At 43.1% G+C, this 23,101-nt stretch overlaps 1 protein-coding gene across 1 annotated transcript; it reads right to left on the reverse strand.

Moving 5' to 3' along the window:
• Positions 1–1,049: 1,049 nt before the first annotated feature.
• Positions 1,050–22,500, reverse strand: FGD3 (FYVE, RhoGEF and PH domain containing 3; the record flags this gene model as incomplete). The annotated part of the gene is made up of 11 exons (XM_009869571.1): positions 1,050–1,190; positions 3,558–3,710; positions 5,513–5,635; positions 11,940–12,002; positions 16,070–16,171; positions 16,729–16,759; positions 17,175–17,254; positions 17,716–17,808; positions 18,632–18,778; positions 21,444–21,502; positions 22,321–22,500. Coding segments are annotated over 11 exons (1,172 nt in total), but the record flags the coding sequence as incomplete, so codon positions are not given.
• Between the last annotated feature and the right edge of the window lie 601 nt (positions 22,501–23,101).

The raw sequence follows: 23,101 nt of genomic DNA on the forward strand, positions 1-23,101 counted from the left end.
AAACCATGGCGCGCGCTTGTTTAAAACCAGAGGTGTTCTTGCCGGCAAGCAGCAAAACGAGCAAACGTGTCTAAGGACAACCTGCGCTTCTCGCTGAAGTACTCTGTTTGCTACGGGGTGAGCTTTACACTGAATAGCTTTATAAAATCATGGGTAATATTTAATTCCCAGGCTGTTCCTAGCTCCAGCCATACAAACAGATGCTACTAAAAAGCAATTACAGGAAGGTAAGGGTAGGCTGATTTCGGCCCTACAGGAGATAAACTAAAGCTGCATATAAACGCATCAAATGCCAAATACAAAGTCAGATAGAGGGGATCTCATTTCAGCATTGCTATGCTTTACCTTCAGAACTAAGGAAGCATGACTGCTATTTCTATTTTCGATATTCAGTCCTGAATATAGCTATTTCTTGACTTTTATCACATATAGATGCTGGTTAGCTTCAACAGCACAACAAAAAATAATAATGCTTACCACAGCAATTATTTCGAGTAAAGATAAAAACCACATGATGCTACAACAAGGAGCTCTACCAAACAACAGCCCATTTTTTCAGGCTGAAGAACACCTTCATTTCCACAAATTCCCCCATCCTTTCAACTCAGAACTAGGTTGCAAAAACCTCAAGCAAACAATCGCAACTGCAATATCCAGACTGTGTCGCAGCAGACATTTTACAGTAAAGTGCTTTTCCTAACAACAGGGCAATAAAACCTTTGAATATATCTGTCTGAAACCTCTAAAAAACTCCAGACCATAACCAAATTTTTCCTTGTTTTGTCTTTTTTTGTTAAAAAATGGAAAAGCTATGAGTTTACATATTTCCTCACAACCACACCAGCAGTATCTACGGATAACAAGCAAATGTGAAATCTCTGAGGCTTTGTGCTACATTCAGAATACCAAGACCATTTTTGTTGAAACCACACCAAATCCTTTGACCTATTTCTCAGCTTGACATGTTTGAACTTACGGTTTTTTAATTATTTTTTTTTTGCCTTTTTATTTTCTTTTCTGTGTGTTAACCCTCACAACTATCATTTTACCTGGCCACTTCCTTGTAGATACAGAACCAGTGGTTCGGTCTTGGGGATGGTCACCCACATTTTGTACCAAGTCTTCCCTTTTTCAAGGAACTGGAGGTAGCTGCTGAAGAGGCTGTTCTCAGCTGCTAAGACACTTTGCTTCTGGATGAAGAGAAAAAAAAAGAAAAATATATAAAAGAGCTGTTTTCATTGATGCTTACATGGGCACAATACTTAGAATGAAGCATAAAACAGACTTAATCGAAGTTGTCCAGTGTCAAATAATACCTTAGGGCAAATGCTGGGTAGCCCACAAATGAGAATTATTAGAGAAATAAAGAAATAGTACAATTTTGTGTAACAGAGGCAGATGCCAAACTACTGTTCCCAAGGTTAAACTCCACCTGCACCAAGTAAATTGAGAATGGTAATTAAGATGATGCACCTAGTTTCTTGCTTAGCAAAGTAGGCTGGAAGATAGTTTCATATTAATGCAAAAGGTATGTGAACAGACATGTGTGTGGATGCAGAGAGACGTGAATCAAAACAGAGTGCGCTACAGCGAAAAAAAAAAAAATTGTAAGAAATTTTTCTCTTCTGATAGAAAGCAGAGAAAGCCAAAATTCTTGTTCGCATTGGACTTTGCACAGAAGTCTCCTGGGGATTTCTGGCACCAGCTCTTAACATCTGTAAAGCAGAACTCTCCTCAGCCGCTGAGGAAGTTTAATGTAACTAGGAGGGAAAGAAAAAGCCTGGCTCTTCTTACACACCTGCTTTCTTGCATTTTACCTGATCCTTTGAAGATTTAGCGGAAGGCTAGAAGCCGGAGCCTATGAGGGAAAATTGACTCTTTCTCCTTGGGTTTTTACAGCTTTCTGCTGTAATCCGCTTCCTAAAGCGAAGCCATCGGTCACACACCACCGGTTTGCTTTTTGGCTTTTCAGAGGAACAGGGCTTGTGGCTGGGTGGGCGCAGGTTTTCCTTTTGCCGGCGAACAGCTCTTGCTGAAACAGGGCTAGAATGTTTACCGTGAGATACCGCAGACTCTACTGATGCATATTAATTGCTCATCATCTGCAGGCACAGCTGTAGCGCAGTACTGAAGTTTTTGACGGTATCAGGCTCCGGATCTGGAATCTTCTCGGCGTTCTGCAGAGGTGGTAGCTCAAGGACGGGAAAAGTTTGTGGCTTTACCTCAATTTCTATTCCTGAGATTCTGACAAAGACCCTGAGCAGCAGCATTCACTCTGGGGCACTGTGTATTTTTATCTGTGTAGGTACCTTTAGCAGCCTGGAAAGAAATGGCATGCTTGGAAGCAGAGCCAGGCAGAATTTAAGAAGACTCTTTGATGAAACATTTAATTATAGGAGCTCTGGACAGGCACTGGCAGATTTACACTCCTTGCTCAGCATCCAGCTCTTTTCCACGCAGTTTGGTTCCAATGAGGAGTGTAACAAGGTGAAGAAGCAGTCTGATGGCTCGGAGGGGTGGCTTCTAGAAAGATGCTTTTTAAGGTAAGACGTTTTTTCAGTACAGGCTGCATACATTCCCCAATTTTCCAGCCAATGCTCAGGTGTCGCTCAGCGTATCGAGGGGAAGGACGGTTTGCAACAAAGTTCAATTCTCAGTGTTTCAGCAGCTCTTTCAAGAATTCCATGTCCCTGTGGGTCCACTTTGAATTGAGATGAACGTCCTCTTTGACACACGCAGTGACTTCTGGCTCTGCTTCACAGGTAAAATAAATAAGTTCTTCAAGGTGGCCCATGAAAAGAGTGGCACATAACGATACTCACGGCTCTGCCCGTAGTCTAAAAAAAGCATTGGTAAGAAAAAGTTCAGTTGCTGTGGGTGAGAATAAAAGAAATCAGTGTCCTTGCAAAAAAAAAATAAGGGTAGGATGTGCCGCTATCGTGGTATAAAGCTTGGTGACATCTATGGCAATTGCGAAGCAGCAGTTTACAGAGCAGAACTTGTCGAAGTCGAATCTTGGAGAGAAGAGTCTGCATTAGAGCAGGTTTGGGAAAGTTTCAGTGAATCCTGTCTTTCAGGAGGATGCCGTGCTTTTGCACGATCAACTACGAAACACTTCATTTCAACAGCATTTTGCGAAATAAGGAGTGCAAAAACATCTTTTATATGGAGTTAAAAGGGAAAAAAAGCATCTTACTTTGCCAAGTTTTGCCAACAGCTGTTGTGCACAGCTCAGGATCGAAAATGCACCATAAGAAAAAGAAGTTAGAAGCTTCTCCTCTTTTTTTGTTACTCTGAAAGCGTAGCTGCAAAACCTGTGTGTGCCCCCGTACAATCAGCATTCTATGATGAACGCTGGCTGTTTCCAAACGACATTCATTCAGGCTGTGTGCACATTCAATACAAGTTACAGGCCAGAGTGTCGAATATCACGGTAGGGGAAGGAAGATAACCAAACAATTTGATTTGATTTAAATAAATACATTTGAAAAAAAAAAAAAGGGAGAGTCTCAGAAGGGCAGCTAGCACACCAGCAGTGTCGTAGCTAAATACTGTACCTCTGCAGCCAGTCTCTTCTTTTGTTCTCCCACTGCTTCCACTCCAGGGCTGCTGGGGCTTGCTGGTAACTGCAGAAAACACTCTTTACACACTCGATTATGACGGCTGTTATCCGCAAGTGGCTTAAACTCAGAGCATTTTGCACAGATCACCTGTGTGAGAAAGATGGTGTTGCATCAGCCATCATGAAAACATAACCCTTCTCCGCACAAAGTGACTGGCAGAATGTTTGTCATTAAACCAAAAGTCTGGAAAACTAACGTAAGCAAAAGATAGAGTAACCAACGTGATATTTTACATTATTTACCTCCACAAATAATTCATGTTTTTGCGATCCCCTGCCGTGTACCAATATACCTAATCAAAGAAAACATATGCCTTTTGGGACATACTTTATGATTAACACCGTGCAAATTTGCTTTTCTTATAAGCCTTTGGCTTAGGTAGACAAAGCAATTAGTGGTTTTTAATGCCAATCACAAGATGGTTTAGGAAGGACTGATTTTTAGAGTACAGGTGGCTGATGCTTCCTCATCACTTGGGCAGTCCATCCTGAGAGAGCTGAGGAATCCAAAACCCGCTGACTGCTCACAGAGTCCAGTGCTTTACCCACTTAAATCCATTTGTGAAGCAGGACGGGGCTGCAGCTCCAGAAGGTTTTCCATGCTGAAAACCGGACTCTACCCGGGTGGGAACTGTCCCCGGGGTGCAACGCAGGGGCAGCCCCTCAACTAGACATCCACTCAGAATTTACTCTTCAATAATACACCACCAACACCCTTGAGGCACCAGGGTACGTTAGGATACGCTTGACTGCAAGCTGTTAATTACTATATGAAGGGAATCGCCTTAATTCACCAAGTGTTAAGCAAAGCAATTTTGCCAAATTCCACAAACAAAAGCAAGCTGGTGTTTTTAGAAACACGGCAGCCTTTGACTTCGAACGCTATTGCCACATGGCAAAACGTCCCATAACCAACACATGTTTAGAGATAAATTATTAATAACATAATTCTTGTTACCTCTCTGTCCATGAGGGAAAGCTATTATTTCATTTCTCCAATAATACTAAGCTTTGCAATGGGACATTTTAAACCTCCAGAAATGGATTTAAATATTTTAGTAATTATTATTAAAAACAAACCTGGAAGGTTGAAAATCCTAACTCCAGTGCAAAAGTGTCACCTCTACAGTAATTTTATTCCAATTGCTGATACTGAGGCTTCTTCAAACACCTTAACTACACATTTAGGTGTCTCTTCAGCTGAAAAGTTATCTCCACTTCAAATGAAAAATGGTATTTAAATAATATGCTGTACTAGTTACATTAAGAAGACTGAACTGTGAAACTCAAGTCACAGAAGGCAGGTTTTAAGCCATATTACAGAAACCAATCTCATCTTGGCTGTGATTTTCAGAAAAAATAAACAGGGAATTAAGCTGCCAGTGACTAGCACTGGGGAAGGATGGCAAAGTACCTTCAGTGACCTGGCCTTGAATCTCCAGGACTGTTTTTTTGCACTTTTTGGACTGCAGGAGGAAACCACTTTGACAACTCTTGCTTTAGGGAAAAAAAATGCATCCATCTTTAATATTGTATGTTCAGCTGTTCACCCTAGAAAGAGCTGCTGTGTGAAGCAGGGCTGTCAGAAGGCCACTGTGTTTCTGCAAATGAACTAGAGGGCACAACTCTCTCCCCAGACACATGCGCATCCCCAGGGAAGGCACTACCTTTCCTTTTATCCACCGTATTTGCCTTTAAATAGACCCCTTGCACCAGAGTTTTGCTGCTTTCCTCTGATTCCCAGAGAGCAAAGCAGGCAGAAAGATCTCTGCCAATGACCTGTCATGAACCAGAACATCCTTTAGTTCCTGTGCTGGAAAAAAATAAATAAATTCTCTTCAGCAGTCTCTGCAGAAGAAACAGAAAGGCTGAGCGCAGTGCGATACTTACAGCCCCACACTGCTTACAGTGGTGCCGCCTCTTCGTGATGGAGTTAAAGCTCTCGCTGCAACTCTTGCAAGCCTGTTTCTCCTTGTCTCGCTTGGATTTGGAAGATTTCCTACAGGAATCGCTCTGAAATGAAAAGTACAGTTGTGTGATTTTTATTTTTTTCCAAAAATACATCCCTCAAACCTCGAAACAATTCATAGACTTCTCCAACTGACAAAGATCCTCTTTGGGTTTCACAGCATTTTAGAACAGAATTCAGGCCAGCTCTGCTGATGGTCTGTGGCTCGATGGCTGGCTCAGGCCGCAGGTGTGTTTCTGGTGTGGCATTACGTGGTCTCGGACTGCTAAAGCCAATTTCTCAAGTCCCTCTCTGCCCACTCGTGTCCTTACTGCCACCAACTGTTCTCCTCTCGGTGTCTTTTGGGCAGGAGGAGGAAGAATTGGCAACATGGACTTCTTGAGACGAGCTTTCCTTCCTGTGCTCACCTCTTCCTCCCCGCTGCAACCTGACCTGGCTAAGGCAAACGCTGCTGACTTTGTGAGAGCACTGAAAAACTTGTCTGTTCGTGGGGAGGAGATGTGAAGGCTTTGGGAAAAATAGCTTGACTGAAGCAGTGGCGCTGGCAGGGGATTAGTGCACCACCCGACATCAAATGCGAACTCAGCAGTTTCCTCAGGCTCCCTCCCAGCCCACGACGAAACACAAAGCTTCTCAGGAAGTCAGGGACACCTGTACCAGGACCTGTGATCAACTGCTCTCAGCAGAAGACACTTTCTATCAGCTGTCTAGGTAGCCAAGTGAGTTTAGCCTATTGAGCGGCTGAGGGAACTGGGTTTGCTTAGTCTAGAGGAGAGGAGACTGAGAGGAGACCTTATTGCCCTCTAAAACTACCTAAAAGGAGGTTGTAGCGAGGCTGGTGTTGGTCTCTTCTCTCAAATTAGTAATGATAGGATGAGGGGGAATGGCCTCAAGTTGTGCCAGGGGAGGTTTAGATGAGATATTAGGAAGAAATTCTTCACTGAGAGGGTAGTTAGGCACTGGAACAGGCTGCCCAGGGAGGTGGTGGAGTCGCCATCCCTGGAGGTGTTTAAAGAACAAATAGATGTGGCGCTTGAGGATATGGTGTAGTGGTTAGAGAAATGCTGGGAAAAAGGTTGGACTTGATGACCCTGGAGGTCCTTTCCAACCATAAGGATTCTGTGATTCTGTGATTTAAGCTAAGCACCTGAAAGTTGGTACATAAACTCACTTGGTGTAGTTCAACCCAAACATACAATTTTCTGATAAACTCAAGAGCATTAACGTGACGATGTGTTGTTCACAAAAACACAGCTTTGCACAGGACTTCGAGCAGATGCCCTGTTTTGTTTTCTTTTTTAAATAGATAAATACTACTCCTCCTTCCCCACCCAGATGGCTACGTGCAAGGGAACCGGGCTTACGCTTGGGGTCACCCAAGCCAGGCAGCATCCGTGCGGAGATATGAGCCCAAAGAGCACGTCTGCACTGCGTTCCTCCAGCACAGCTCTTTCATTGATAACTCTCTTCATTTTCATCTCCTTGACACAATCATCTAACAAACTGCTGGAAGAAGAAATGTTTCCTCTAAATCAAAAGAGTGGAGGTATTTCACATTTTTTGTGCAAATCAACCAGGTGAAGATCAGGCCCCTCGTAGGTTATGCAGATTCTGGACTGCTTTGACACCCCACTGCCTTCCTTAAGTTGTGGCTTACTACGCACTTAAGTCCCCTTGAGAGAGAACAACTGGCTTAACAGATTTCCTCTGCTTCAAAGCCTCTGCTGCTGCCTTTCCTCGCACCCCTACATAAGCAGGAGGATGTGCCTGATGGTAATTCCATCAGGCAAACCCCTGCCCTTCTCTCTAAAGTCTCACCGTAGCGGTTATGACTAACCTGCAGAAGTCACTAATACAGTTTTTCCAGGCCAAGTGTTAAAAACAATTAAAAACAAAATCAAAACTTGTAAGCTGACACCGCTCTCTCATCTTTCAGCCTCCTCGAGTCTCTGCCCTGCCATTCCCTGGTAACAGAGAAAGGCACATTGTCTTTCAGCAGAACTATTGAAACCACCCTGGCTTGTAATGGCATTACACAACAAACCCATAACTAATTAGTTCTAATTGGATTGGATCTCTTAATTTTCATTATCTTTTACACAGCTGAGAAAGCGATGTTTCAAACTTGTATACAAGCACACAGGATGTTTTGCAGCTTGGTTTGGTGAGGCAGACTCACACGGATCTTTTAATTCAGGAAAATCACTATAGCCCCATTCCCGCACATATTCATCGCTCAGCAAAATGGAACGCCGGCGAATCCAAGTCCTCCCACACGCAGAAATGGAGCACAATATTTCACTTTTCTTGTGAAGAACCAGATATAACCAGTACAATGCTGAACCACACCAACTGAACAATGCCTCGGATGAATCGCTGGCAAAAACATTCCTTTCAGAATCAATGAAACCCCTCCAAGGAAGGCTTATAATTACGGCGATGCGAAAAGCTTTTTTCTGATCAGCAGCAATCTACTGAGCGACTTTTTTTATTTGTATCACATATATTGGCTAAAGCCACCCATATTTCTGACTCTGGTTTGGATGCTAATGCTATTTAATTTTTTGGAAGATGGATTTCCCTCCCACTGGCTAGGGATGGATTCCCCTTAAGTTGTTTGATCAGAGCATTTGCTCACTGGTCAACCTTCTGTTTTCCCTCTGCATCCAATTTGCAAATGGCATAACAAGCCTTTTGATCCTTATGCTAACAGCAATTTCACCAGTGTTACTGGAGCAAGAGCATAAACGAAGGGGCACCTTTAGCCTTGTGAGCTGTGACTGGAAGGTAGTCTTGACAAAGACTAAACATAACCCACGTATGGCTTTCAATCGATACCGACATGTGTCTGCATAGGAAAAATGCTGAGGTTCCTCTACTGTGGATTGAATGGAGTGCTTCATGTGGAAATGGGTTAATTTGATTTGTACGTCAATGAGAATATCTATCATCACCCACATGCATGGTTCTTTAGCACAGCTAAGACTCAGGTTGAGTATTTCCTCTAATGGATCACGTATTTGACATTGCCCTCAACGTGAAACCATCTGGACAATGTTCACTTTCAGAAACACATGACCCATATATTTGATAAAGGAACGAAAGCAGAAGGGGTACCGTAACTGTCGTAACAAATCTTGCCCGTTACGCATGAGCTTTTCTTTTAGACCATTACATTTTAAGTTGTGCTGTAGTGTACAACAAGCGTTTAATACTAACTTCACTGATCAAAAAAGGGCTTGTATGAAGAGGTCTTGAAGTGTTTGATGAATACCAGCAATGTCTCCTAATATTTCTCAACACTATGAGAACACAGTGAGAACACACTGAAACATTGCTACTGGAGCTGTAGAAAAGATAAGAAAAACAAAAATGTATTTTCTTTACGACTTGGCAAATTCCAACAAGCAATTATAGGAGAAAGACTTATTCAATACTATATTACTTAACTGCTGACACTGAGAAAGAATTAAGAAGCCCTTTGCTTTCCACTGCTTAAACCTGACTTCCCTGCATGGGCACTGCCCCATCCCACCCAGAGACAGCTCAGGAAGTTGACCCTACCATGTCCTCTTAACTAGACCCTGTCTGAAGAGAGAGGGTTTTGTAGACAAAAAGGACATGAACTGTGACTCACAAACCTCGTCTGTCAAAGAGAAATTTAGCAGTCACCTGGCAACTTATTCCACAAGCTACGTTATTTACCGCTGATGTATGTTAAGACAGAAGTAAATACAAAGCTGCCCTAGCTTCAACCGGAGTATCTTGATACTAATGCGCTTGAAAAATTGTATTTCTCACCTTCCTCACTGTACCCAGTTCTATTTTGAAGCTGGTGAGTCTTGACAGAATACCTCTTCAGAGTCAGGTTCTGCAATGGCTCTGGTAACACTGGGCTGTTTTGACCACTAATTCGTTTTTGCTCTACAGCTGCATTTAACTCTCCAAATCTTGATAGTTCCCTCCAACTTTAGCCATATATACCCCAGCGAGGGGTTGAAGTTGTGTCTAGAGCTAAGTGACACCCCGTGGCTGGCCTGCTCAGGAAAGCAGACGTCACATCAGCAGTGAACCACAGGAGCCTCATCTGCTTTCGAAAGCAGGGAAAAAACACCAAAGAGCTGGTAGGAACAGCAAGAAAACCAGTGGGCTCAGGAGATTGTTCTGTTATTTGTTACTTGCTATATAGATTTTGCTCTGTCTGGGCCAGTAAATAGAAATCAAACAGTGGGATGAGACTCTTCCACGGGCAGACGCACGAGCACGCCCATACGTCCTGCTCCTACGGCTGCTTATTCTCCATTTACAAACTATCTACTTGGAGACACCCACAAGGAGGCAGAATGTCAGCAGCTGCTCGCAGAACGCGCTGAACGCACCTGAGAAATGATCCAGTGTGGTGTCTTTTGTACTTGGTAACGCAGCAAAAACTGCTTTCCTCGTCTCTCCACACGACGACGCCAGGCACAAAGCGACCTTCGCCCGGCTCTTACTTGCCTTGTGCACGTAGAAGGTCGAGGGCAGCCGAGAGCCCCGCTCCAAGAGGGTTTTACCCTCCCTGCAGCAGGTTTTCACCTCCTGGTTACACCAGAAAAGCCCAGCAGGCTCTCCAGGAGGCTCAGCAGAACCCAGGGCAGGAGCTGGTGGTTCGTTGACCACCACCACCACCAAGTGGTCCGCCCGGGGAAGCTGCCAAGCACGGAACGTACCCGCTCACCGAGCTGTTTTTCTAAAGGGAGGCCATCATTAAAAATTAATGGTTTGTAAAGCTGCGACTCAGGGCTGAATTCACTCCCTCACGCTGATGTTATCCCACTTGCTACAACGCAGCAGAACGAGATGCCAGAATCAATACTACAAAATGTTGGGGTATTTTTAGCTTCATGTTTTTGATCAACTCCATTTAGATTTCTATTTCAGGAATTAAATTTTTCTTTAAACACACAACTTAAGGAAAAATACTTAACGTGTCAAAATACCCTATGCAAATCGCTGACACAGCCATTCATCACCAGCTAAAAAGATCTATCTTTTTTTATTTAATTACAACTAAAATTTACATTTCCCTAAGAAACTTAAGACCAACAGAAATTTTTTTAAACACTACTGAAAATACTTTTTTCACTAAGTAGCTAGCTCACTATAGCATTTGTAACTGAAGGAACAGCGGCACTAATAGCCGAACTGACTACAAATAAATAAAAAATTGCAGAGGAAAAATAGGAATTGTGGAGAAACAATAATGAGCAATTACAAACAGCTACTTTTAATTAGCTCTTGTCTGTATAGGTCAGGTTGCTGCCTTGTCTAACAGCTTTTCATTGATGCTCTGTAAACTGTCGGTAGGTTACAAGCTTGCCCAGAGGTCTGGAAGTGCTTAAGCAGCTCCTTTGCTACTAAAAGAGTCACGCTAATACCAGCTTTTCTTTGCTGCTCTATAAACTCTACCGGTAAGTTACAAGCTTGCCCAGAGGTCTGGAAGTGCTTAAGCAGCTCCTTTGCTACTAAAAAGTCACGCTAATACATAACAGCCTGTAGTATGTCTCAGTAGAGGAGGTGTGTTTTTTTGGTTGTTGTTTCTTCTTGTTGCAGCCTTTTTCAGTAAACTCAGCTGAGTCTAAAGAATTTCCTGGAAATCCATTGTTCTCAGAAGGTATTTTAGCAGGGAGAGGTAGGAATGCTAAAAAATAGACCTTATTAAGGACTCAAACCCCCTGGTTTGACCTAGCAGCAGTCAGAGTGTATATAGCAAAATGAAAATTGCTTTAAAAAGTTTATTTTGCCCTTGCAGCAGCCAACCACTTACAGGCCAGAGATGTATTAAAGTACCATCATCTCCTCCTCTGCGTTGGCAGAAACACGAAAAGCACACTATAAAGGAAGTGTTAATCAAAATTTGGTTCTGGAGATGAAATCCTGAGTTAGAGAATATGACAGCATTAACCAGCCAGGTTTCCTTGTCTCTCTTTGCCCTCCTTCCTCCAAGCATTCATTGTAGCTCCCTATCAGAAATCAAAACCAAACAAAAAACCCCGCACCAAAAAGCCCCCCAAAGCTACAAATGTAACAGCCAAGTTCCCTCCAGCTCCATTCCCCAAAACTAGGCTCATGCACACGTGGAAAAGGAGGATTTTAAATCCACTGATGGTGCAAACGCTGCAAGCAGCGGCAGGCGTAACTTACCCAAGAAGTTAACGACAGCTCAGTTGCAGCAAAAGACAGCAGAACACAACCCGACAGTCTGAAGCATCTCTGATTATTTTCTCTCCTAACAAACACAAAAGAAATCCAACTCACCTCCCCCCGCCTTGCTCTATCAAAAGAATTAGCTTCAAACCACTCACTCACCCCTCCAAACGCACCACCGCCATCTGCTCCCGGCATCGATTCCACGGAGCTGGTGCTTGCTATCTGTGGGAAACAGAGCGTCACACAACAGTTTTGACATGGACATTCTCCCTAAACTACAGTCAACATTGGAAGAAAAACAATTTGCTTTTAGCCCTCACTATTTGCTTGCAGATACACGTTACCCACCTGTGTACTCCAATGTTGCCCAGGAGGGGGTGACTTTATGGGGGCCTGCTCTGGGGTGCAGCCTGTCCCTGCCCCCCAAAAGAACCACGAAAAGCCAACGGCCACAAATGCAATTACACCGCCCCACCTGAGCCAGGTGAGCCAAACGAGCTACGGCTTTGTCTAGTCAGTGCATTCCATTCAAACAGTACTCAGGTAAGTTTTTCTTAATTGCAATACATCTCTCAAATCTCTTAACAAATGCAGGCTGGTATCTGTATGTATTCAATATGTACAGAGAGCAAGTAACAAGCTTAAGTGCACCTGTCATTCCCATACATTATCCTTCCTTGCCAATGAGACACCATCTCCTGTTCCACAGTTATCCCCATCTCCAGTGCATTTTCGCACTCTCACAGAACCACAGAATCGAATCATAGAATGGAATCACAGAACAGCCTAGGTTGGAAGGGACCTCAGAGATCATCTAATCCAACCTCACTGAGCTGCTCCAGCCCCTGGATCATCTTTGCGGCCTCCTCTGAACTCGTTCTGACAGATCCATGTCCCTCTTACGCTGGGGACATCAGAACTGGACGCAGCATTCGAGGCGGGGTCTCAAAAGAGCAGACTAAAAGTGTAAGAATCACCTCTCTTGCTCTGCTGGCCACCCTCTTCTTGATGCACCCTGCTTCATTCCATTTGAAAACAAAAAGGTTTAATCTCCATTAGTAGAAACAACCTAAACTTTAGCTTTGTGTAAGCAGCCAAACTGAAGAGCTAATCATTCTGATACCTAGTTGTATCTCTTAATACGCTAACACAAACAATTCACTCTCAAGAACAAGTCAACAACAACTGCATCCCCTGGGACTACGGCTGTGCCACCCCTGGGGCATCTCCTCAGGGAATGCAACTTAATTAAGGGAAGCATCATGTACTCAACTCCAGCCAACTATTTCTCCCTCTACTGAACCTCAGGAACCCTAGGGTCTGCACGTCACCTGTTCCCCAGCCCTGTGGAAAGAGGTTTCTTTCCACTGGCATCTTAATCAAGGCAGGCATTTAGATCCCTGTCCCCAGTAAAAGGACACCTGAGTGCCACAACAAGGGATGAAAAATGTAGTGGGGAAAGGAGCCTGAAGGAAAGATCGAGAAAACCCCCAGCAAGTTTAGGGGAAAGAGCAAATTTCTCTAGTCGCCTGTTCAGATCCCTAGACCTTTTAAGTATTAAAACTTATTACTTGCAGTAATGTATTAAAAATCAAATACCCTCTACTCTTCACTTGGAGAAGATTTCCAAAGGGCTTCTCCCCGTTTTGCTGCCATCACCATGAACGTGTGTACGATTTGGTATGGAGAAAGACAGTTATTCCCATGTTTGTCAGAACTACCCCAGGCTAGGGGAAGGAATAGAAATGAGGGCAGGAAATAATGATGACTTAGAGGGATCTAAAAATCATGGTTTAACTAAGAGAAGCACTCCCAAGTCTCAGCTTTTAGGGAAGCCACCTGCACAGAGCTCAGCTCCCTGCAGCACTTTTCCTTGGCAGCCTGCTAAGGGTTCACAAAGCGGGTGCTTCCCCCATGAGCCTCCAACTCTTCTGAACTCAAGCAATGGTAAAAAAAGGTCTTTCTCCCTGGGAACATTTTTAAAAAAATAAACCCTACCCTTTGCACAGCCAAGATATGCTGCAGACGAAAATGGAAATCAGGGAAACGAGCATCCTCTTTCTGACGGAATCAAGCCATGAAGAGACCTTGAAGCTTTCTGAAAAGACTTCTGGAGAAGAGCAGTGCTGCAGTCTCCTAGCAGGGGACTGGCTGGCCAGGACCGAATATTCACCTCTCAACAAACGGGAGTTTATTAATTGCTGTAGATTATTGCATAGGCATAATCTTAAGAATTAGGTCCGATGTCAGATCTCTGCAGTCCAAGAACCCACAAGCCTTCTGCAGGCAAATCACAGCTGAAGATCAACCCTTAATGCTTGTATGAGCTTATGTACGTCAGTGGAAAACAAAAGCACGGTAAGAGCTCCATGCAGAGGCACGTGTTGCTCATGCAACTGAAATCCATCATAAGAACTTCAACATATCAGATGTACAGTCAAGGACAGGAGAAAAGCAATTTGGCTACTTTTCTACAGGCTTATAGAACCAGAGTCCAATTCCTAGTAGCTGTTACAGATCCAGCCTGGAAACTACAAGTGCATATCTCTCTCCTGACTCATCAGTGCAAAAAATGAAGATTATTGTCATTTTTTCCTCTAAAGCACGCTGCCCGATATTCCATAAAGATGACGAGATATGTATGGTGGATGCTGTCTGGAGCCATGTACTGCTACTAAGGATGCTCTCGGTATTTGTCCCGTTTTCTCCATACAGAACCACCTTCAGCTCTTTTCAATTGACAGCAATTTCTGCTACATTTAGCTGTGACATCAGTTTTCAAAGCTGATTATCCAGATAAGCTAATCTCCTCAAAATGCAGGTTAGCATTCTGGCATAGAAGAAATTGAGGCGCACACTGTGTGAGTATCACAGCCAGGAGACAAACCAGACCTCTGCTCTGCTTGACTTTTATGAAGCAGTAGAGTATAAACATGTGGCTGTACCATTAACACAGAAACAAAATAAAAAGGAATTTACTAAGCAAGATAACAATAATGAAGTTGAACAGACCCCATCTCTTAATCAGATAGAAAGAAATGTGCTTATTAGTTTGCTTATTAGCAAAAGATTTGTTTCCATCAGAGCATCCTGGTTCTGAAGGCAGCTGTGTGTTAACTTTAAAGTATAGGCATGAATTGATTGCTTCTATTTTCTTCCGAGTATTAGCTGATCACGATCAGTAAGCTGTGCCATATTCAGGAAATGGCTCATTGCTGGCTGCTCTCAGCAACAGGATCTTGGACTGTGGCTGTTTGTGAAGGTCCCTGCTGTCAGTCAGGCTAATATTGGGATGAAAGGAATATCCAACATCTTCCCTGAGTCCTCTGGGAAATCAGTCAGATAAAAATGCAGCATTATTGAGTCACTGAATCAGATCTGCGAAAGGAGAGGTTTAGAAACAGTTAGGTACCAAAAAAAGAACACAGAAGAAAGACTCAGGAGGGCAGAGTAGGGGAAAGAAAAAAAAAAAGATTTCCAAGTTTAATCTCTTCAGAAGGACATCCTCTCCCTTGCCCTCCAAGATCTACCACGTTTGACTGCTGACATCACCAACACACAGAGAGCTTTGCACAAAATTCCTAAACATTTCCCTCTCCTAGGCCCTCTCCTCTTTAGTTTGTAGTAAATGACTGCGGCTAAGATTGTCACCATCGTTTTCAAGTCAAAGGAAGAGATATTATCATCCTCACATGAACACTTTCAGAACAAAATTCCTAGCAAACACAGCATAGGCTAATAATTACAGTTGTAGAGAGACAGAATAAACTTGCAAGACTGTTTTGCGTATTTAGTTGAAGAGTATTCCTTCTGAAATCTATTTATTACCTATAAGACAGCATTTTTAAGATCCTTTCAAAATGCATCACCTTCCTTTCAACTCTTTAGAAGTTTTTGAATAATAAGAAAATTAGAAAAAAAGAAAAGAAACAATCCCAAAACTCATCTCTAAGGAGATGGGGAAAGATACGAAAATCTTGCAGCCCCATAACCATCATTCCAGACAGCCAACCATTTGTAACACTGAAGAATTACACCTGTTAAGCTAAATGAGCCACTAGTTTGGGAAACCTGACTGATGGGTCTCTTATACTGGATTACCCGAGGTAATTTATTCCATACCTGCATGGCTGAGTGAGAGCCAGAGAAATGGACCTGATTGCGCCATAATATAATCTAAAAAAAAATCAAGAACAAGACTACGCTCTTTTAAAGTTAGCTGTGTAAGTCTAGTTTAATTGTTGGTAAACTGTGAGAGCGACAAAGGTGAATTAAGCACTCATACTTACTGAGGAGTCAGGAAGATGCTCCTCCTCTTGAGAAAAAGAGCTATTGAAAGCTCTAAATGTCTCGCTGTTCTGCTTGTGCTTTTCGATTGTTGCCTGAATGACCTGTGACAAAAAATCCACCAAAGATGAGAAGCGTCACAGGAGGAGCCCTGAAGAAATTCTCTTGTAGGAAGATGGTTAGGATGATCAGTTCAGCAAAAAAGCCTCTTGTACTTGCACAAATGAAATGGAAACTTAAAAACTGTGCTGACTGGTGCTGTTAACTCACTACTGTTTAAGTTAAAACCGAAGAGCATCATCAATCAGGCAGCATCTCTACAAGTCAGACTGCAAGAACACACAAGGTTCTGGAGCCTCGGTCTCAGAATCATAGAATTGTTGAGGCTGGAAAAGACCTCTGGGACCATCAATCTGGTCTCTCCTCTGGCTGGGCTTGAGGACTGCAGGAAACCTGCTGGAAGCTGCCAGACCCTGCCTGGAGTCAGCAGCAAGACCCCCACCGCTGCTCCACACTTCTCCTTAAGTGACTTTGCCCAGCTGGGCCACCCAGCTTCCTCACAGAGCCACAGTCATTGGGATCCCCCAAAAAGGAGTTTTAAAAACAGACAGTGCTGACTGCATGGTGAGTTCCACCCGTATCATAATGGTTTTGTATTAACCTGAATCCATTCCCGCTTCTCCTCTTCCGTCCTGTTGAAACAAAAGAAAAACACAGAAAACATCATAATTTGATTTCCAATCTTTTCAGTACATTCAATTCACATCCTCACAGGTTTACTTCCATTAAGATCTCAGCTCTGCTGTCCAGTGTTTTAGAAACATTATGAATAATTATTGACCCCAATTATCACCAAACAAACGACAGAAAGGTTTGAATTGTTAATATGGTGGAACCTACACTGTAAGCATTCAATAAGCAAATCAACATAGTGTGGTAACATTCTCAGACAGAGCATCAACACACTCTCTTGCATATAAAAGTTACGTATCTCTGATGCTCAGCTCCTGGTTTAAAGGTATGTCACACTAGCACAGCCGTATCTCCTAGATCACAAATTGCTACATAAATATTCACAAGCCTGGAAAAACAGAACAAGCACCGTACCTGGCCTGTAGCTCCAGCGATCTCTTTTTTCCTGTTATTGAAAATGTATGAGCCACGTTTTGCTTGGCAATTTCCTGGACCTGTACAAAGAACATGCCAGCTTCTTACTAGTCTCCGTTGTCTTTCAATCATTTTTAATGACTTACAAATAGATTCCTGATTCAAAATACTTAGTTGAAAGGATCACTCAGAACACTGTACAGAGGTAGGATAAACAAAGGATTGTTTTCTATAATTACTTGCCTTGCTACAAAACTTCTGAATCTGTAAAACCAACCAGACCCTGCACCAGAAGGGGGAAAGCTGGGGGACACTGGAAGGCTCTCAATCAAAGCACGCAGAGTGACCATTTGCTTACCCGCCTTTGGGCGATTATCTCATAATAATTAAAAAAAAAAAAAAGAAATAAGAAGTCCAATGCTAGATTTTAGAATTTTACTATATTTCTACACACATACATTATTAGACCTTTAGATTCAGAGGGGATCTGACACTACCAGGTGGGGAAACATTAAATGAGGAGAAAAGAGGAGATGCAAACCTGCAGTCCTGCAATGTCCATCTTCTCTCGAACACTGAACTTCTGGCCGATCAGCCTGAGTTTTGGCACACAGTATAACATCATGCTGTTGAACTGTAAAAAGGGAAGATGTTAAGTTAAGGGGTTACCTGCAGGACAGAGCCTGCTTTTTAGACAGGACTGAGGTGTGTTTGAACTCCAACACACAGTTCTCAAGAAGAGATTTAAGGAGCAAGCTAGGCTGACGTGTTTTTACTTGAAAGAAATGGACAGACAAACATCTCAGCCAGTCACATCCCCCTTCTTCCCCTCTCTCTGCTACCAGTTTGACCACCTTGCTCTGTGCCAGCAAGAGCTGGCCTCATGCACAGCAAGGCAGTACAGCTGGAAACACAGCTCCTCGGGCGCTTCGCAAACCGACAGCCTCGAGGGAGATGGGGAAGATCCCTTTGGGTCTGACAAGCCACTGGCAAAGGCAAAAGGGTGGAAAAAGGAAGGAAATCCTCAAAGAAAGAACATCGAAACTGCTGCTCAGAGGACTGAGTAGCTGGGCTCAGATGGCAAATGCTTTTTGTATTTGAGATTAGGGAGATGGAAATCATGGAATTGTTTAAGTTGGAAAAGACCTTTAAGAGCATTGAGTCCAACCGTTAATCCAGCAGTGCCAGTTCCCTGAGCACCACTACATGGTTTTTAAATCCCTCCAGGGGTGGGGACTCCACCCCTGCCCTGGGCAGCCTGTGCCAGGGCTTGACAGCCCCTTTGGTGAAGAATTTTTCCTAATATCCAATCTAAACCTGTCCTGGTGCAACTTGAGGCCGTTTTCTTCTGTCCTATCAGTTGTTACTTGGGAGAAGAGATTGACACTCTCAGTTCTACTATTTCACAACACAAATCTGAAAATAAGAGAGGGGAAAAAAAAAAAAAAAAGACTCACCAGGAATAAATACCTATCCTGTGCTGTGCCATTCTTTGCTGAAAGCTTCTGAATGTGTCCTTCTTTAATGAGCTCATTGGCTGGGTTAACAATATCCTCTTCACCACCAAGTCGCTCATAGACCTCCAAAAGCTTGTGCATCTTTTCCTGCAAATACAAAACCCCCAGAAATTTAAATTTAAAAGAAAAATCCACTTGGGTGTATATAAGTGGGAAAGAAACTAGCCTTTCAATTCTGCTATAGCTTTGCATTTTTAAAAATTAACAAATACCTGTTTTGTACTCTTTCCAACTCTGTATTAGTCACTTATAAGTCATATTTGGACTGTACCATTTTACTGGCATTTTGAGATTAAGCTACGTAATATGTTTAGATATTCCTACTGAACAATAAAAGTGTGTCTTTGGAAGCAATGGCATCGCATTCCCTAAATGGCCAAGTTGGAGACTAGTACGTTACCAAATTGTTTCCAGCTTTGAATTTTCCAACTCGATTTCCACCCCACTTCTCAGATGAAGATTTCTGTTACAGTATGACTGTTTCTCAGCTTCTGAGATGTTTCACCTGCTGTATTGTTGCTGATACAACGGCAGGTAGGTCTCTCTCACAGTCATATTCTGCATTTCTAAGCTAAATCTAAAACTCCAGCTATATGGGGAATGCTGCAGTTCTACACAGGGGCCTCCAAGGCAGAAAATACCTGACACAGGCCAGGAGAAAGAGCTTAAAAGATACTTATACTGTTGTTCAGGCATCCTTATGTCTTGGTCAAAAGTTCTTTCTGAAGGGTTGTTTTTCCTTTTCAGCCAAGCACTGTTTCTAACAGCATTAAGTGATCCAAATATTGAAGTCTTTTCATACAGCATTCAAATGGACAAAGGTAACTAGTTCACCCACCTGCAGCTGCTCTATTAAACACTGCAACAGCTTTACCAAGTGAAAATAAGAAAGGTGTGTAAATCCTGCTACCGAGTTACAGCATTTGGAAAGGTTTGATTTTCAACCACAACGTGGACTGATGCGCTCCAGACGGCACTGCCAGCAAATGGTCAGAAGGTGAGGACAGAGATTTTTGCAATTACACCCAAATATGTGCCCAAATCTCTGCCCATCGACAAGTTACGCTGGAATTTCAGGTCTTTACACACGTTGTTTAGCCCGGTTTGACTTGAGAATTTTCACCACAAACGGATATCACACCAGGTTCCCATCCTAATCAGTTCTTCTGACCAATGGTTAAACAAAGGAACAATCAAAAAACCCCACCACAAGAACCCAAAAGCAAACACACTGCAAAACAAAGTGGAAAGAGGGGAGGGCTGCAGACTAAAACCAAATCACTTAAGCCCTAAAAGGCTGTAGAATTTTTTCTGCCAAATGGGAAGATGGGCATGAGATCCCACTAATTTAAAAACAAACAAACCCCAGTGAACTTCCCAAGCTTTTTTTTTTTTTTTTTGTAAAAGAACAAACTAGAACACTTTGAGCAGATCCGAAACCTGAGGGATATCTGCACTTCTAGGAAAAGTCAGCTTTGGAAGCATGACTTATTTCTTCGACTATACCACAGCAGGAGGAAGCAGCTAACAATTAATTCAAACCTTCACTAACTTTCAGAGGTTTGGCTCTGAGCTTGCACCATCCCACTGGTTCCACCAATAAATTCTTCCTCGGATATTTTTCCTGCTCAAGCGAAACATATTAATTACATTCAATGCAATAAGAAGCCCTAATTAGAGGCTTCAGGTTCTTATCAGACTAAACAGAGGGTGCAAAATTATTATAGCAGCCTTTTCCAAAAGGTTGTTGTGTACTAAGAGAAAAAGCATCCAACACAGAAAGGAACTAGCTGATGGTTTCCTATTCCTCCCGTCTGTGGTGAGACCGTACAGAATCCTCAGCAAAACAGTTGCTCAAGGCTCCAAACCAGAAAAATTTCCACCAAAATACATCCTTATCAAGGGAACACGCTAGACTCATATAGAAACAGCCGGTTTCACAACTGGCTTCCACGCAGACGTGCTGAAAATACACAGACATCAGCTGGTGACCTGCCCGTAGCAGCCACAGGAAACGTGGTGTCACCGCGTCCCCGCCGGCGGGGAGAAGGAAGTCAGGGTCCAACATGGAGGGGACGCAAATCTTGTCTCCACAAATGGTCAGTGAGCGTTAAGTCAGATACGCAGCATTTCACATCTGTTAGACACAGAAAGCTCCTGAGGCACTTGGGTGCACACAGGGGCCGTCACCTTGTAACTACGAAGTCCGTTTACTTTAATGGCAAGGCACTAGCTGGAAAGCGTGTGCAAAGATTCAAAATCTCCCAGCCTCAGGCTGCCCAGCTTTAGAAGTACAGCTTACCAAGGCTACTGACACACGCCCGATGCACGCTCTGTGCATTTAAGACGAGCCCAGATCAAACCAAACCAACCTCCAGCCTGGTAGAAGATCTGTAGGACTAAAAAACAGTGTGAAAATCTGCAGGGACACCTTATGAATGCACCTAATTGCCATACTTTCAATGTTTTTCAATGAGAAGCAAATAACGAGTTTTATGAAGATCTCGTTTTACGACCCATTGCGTCTGCAAGAACAAGGAATGTGAAATTTAGGCCCAACAACCCATGGTAACCGCAACAGGATTACTTATGATAAAGAGAACTCAGATATCCAACTGATATTTTAAAGCCTGCCTCACCGTATTTGAAAATTCTTTCTGGCCTACTTTACTGAGCCTATTGCACAGGGGGGCCATTGGTTCAATCAAGTGTTTCCATCAGATTACAACCCCCTCACGCAGTTTCTACTCACCATCTTTCGGATGGCTGCATTCGAATGGTTCGCTGCCGTAGATATAAGCTCCAGTGACTCTGCAATAAAGGTACCAGCAGTTATGCACTCTCTGGATTATATCTCTTAATAGCACCTTGGGGGCTTTTTCACCTCCCTCGTTAGTGTTTTTCCTGCAAAAGTGCTGCTGCAAAAGCGAAGACTTTATTTTCACCTTCCACAAATAAAGGGAACACTTATAAGCAGCTATATATATATAATTATTTCTGCATGTTCGGCTTGTCCACGTGCATCTAAATGTTTAATCTTTCTCTGCTAAAAGTCTAGGTGAGTTAAAGCACAATGTGACCCCAAAAAAATAAAAAATAAAACCACCTTCTAGAGGTCAACCTACTAAAAGTTAATTTAAGTCTCACTTAAGTCTTCAGCAGCACATTTTTCAGAGTGTTTTCCTAAAACAGGTAACATGAACCCTGTTTTGGTCAAGATCACAAACTCCTAGGAGCCAAGAGAAGTCCATTTCTTCTCTTTCCTTGTGCTAACAGAGTCCAACCTGCTTTCCTAGGCCATTCTTATTTCCTTCCTCTGGCTATTGCCTCTATTTATCCTTGGCCATACAATAGATTAAATTAAAACAACAGATGTTCTACCATTACAAACTGCAATATTTTGTGATTGCTTATTTGCCAAAGTTCCCTTCATTCGTAGAGCTGACATATCATCACTTCTTCTCTACTCTAAGAGCATTCAAAGTCCATTTGCACTATGTTTGGCAATAATCTGATTAATTCAAATTTCCATGTCTACCATAGCACTAGTTGAAAGTGTCTGAACCTGTGAAGAAAAAGCTCTCCAAGATGTTATTATGCTCATTAGACAGAGAGGAGTTTACATGTACTTTCAGCATCTTTCCTGTCTGGAGACTCTTCTGGAAGTTTCTTTAAGTAGTCCTTTAAGAGAAGCTCATAACGAGGAATTCTCTGCACTGGTTCCAGCATGTGATGCTGTAATGTCAGGTTTCCACACACCTCCTGTTTCTGTAAGGGAAAGAAAACAAACAAAGGGTTTGGTTTTGTTCCTACTTTTGGTGTTAAATAGCAATGAAAAATGACCACTCACATAGAGGAGCATAAAACAACTTCCCAAGCTATCACAGAATCACAGACTCTCTTAGTTTGGAAAAGACCACTACAATCTGCTAATTGCACCCAACAACCTCCCCGGGGCAGACTGTTCCAACGCCCGAAAGCCCTCTCAGTGAAGACTTTTTTCCTAATATCCATCTAAACCTCCCTTGGTGCAACTTGAGGCCATTTCCTCTTGTCCAATTGCTTGTTATGTGGTTGAAGAGACCGACCCCACTCTGATACAACCTCTTTACAGGTAGTTGTCCAGAGCGAGAAGGGCTCCCCTCAGCCTCCTCTTCTCTGGGCTGAACAATCCCAGGTCCCTCAGCTGCTCCTCATCACACTTGTTCTCCAGACCCTTCTCCAGCTTCGTTGCCCTTCTCCAGACCCGCTCCAGCACCTCCATGTCCTTCTTGTCATGAGGGGCCCAAAACTAAACACAGGGTTCAAGGTGGAGCCTCACCAGAGCTGAGTACAGGGGGACTATTGCTGATCCAGGCCAGGATGCCGTTGGCCTTCCTGGCCACCTGGGCACACTGCTGGCTCATGTTC

Source organism: Apaloderma vittatum, unplaced genomic scaffold (assembly GCF_000703405.1).
Source record: "Apaloderma vittatum isolate BGI_N311 unplaced genomic scaffold, ASM70340v1 scaffold10655, whole genome shotgun sequence".
In the NCBI taxonomy this organism is placed as follows: domain Eukaryota; kingdom Metazoa; phylum Chordata; class Aves; order Trogoniformes; family Trogonidae; genus Apaloderma; species Apaloderma vittatum.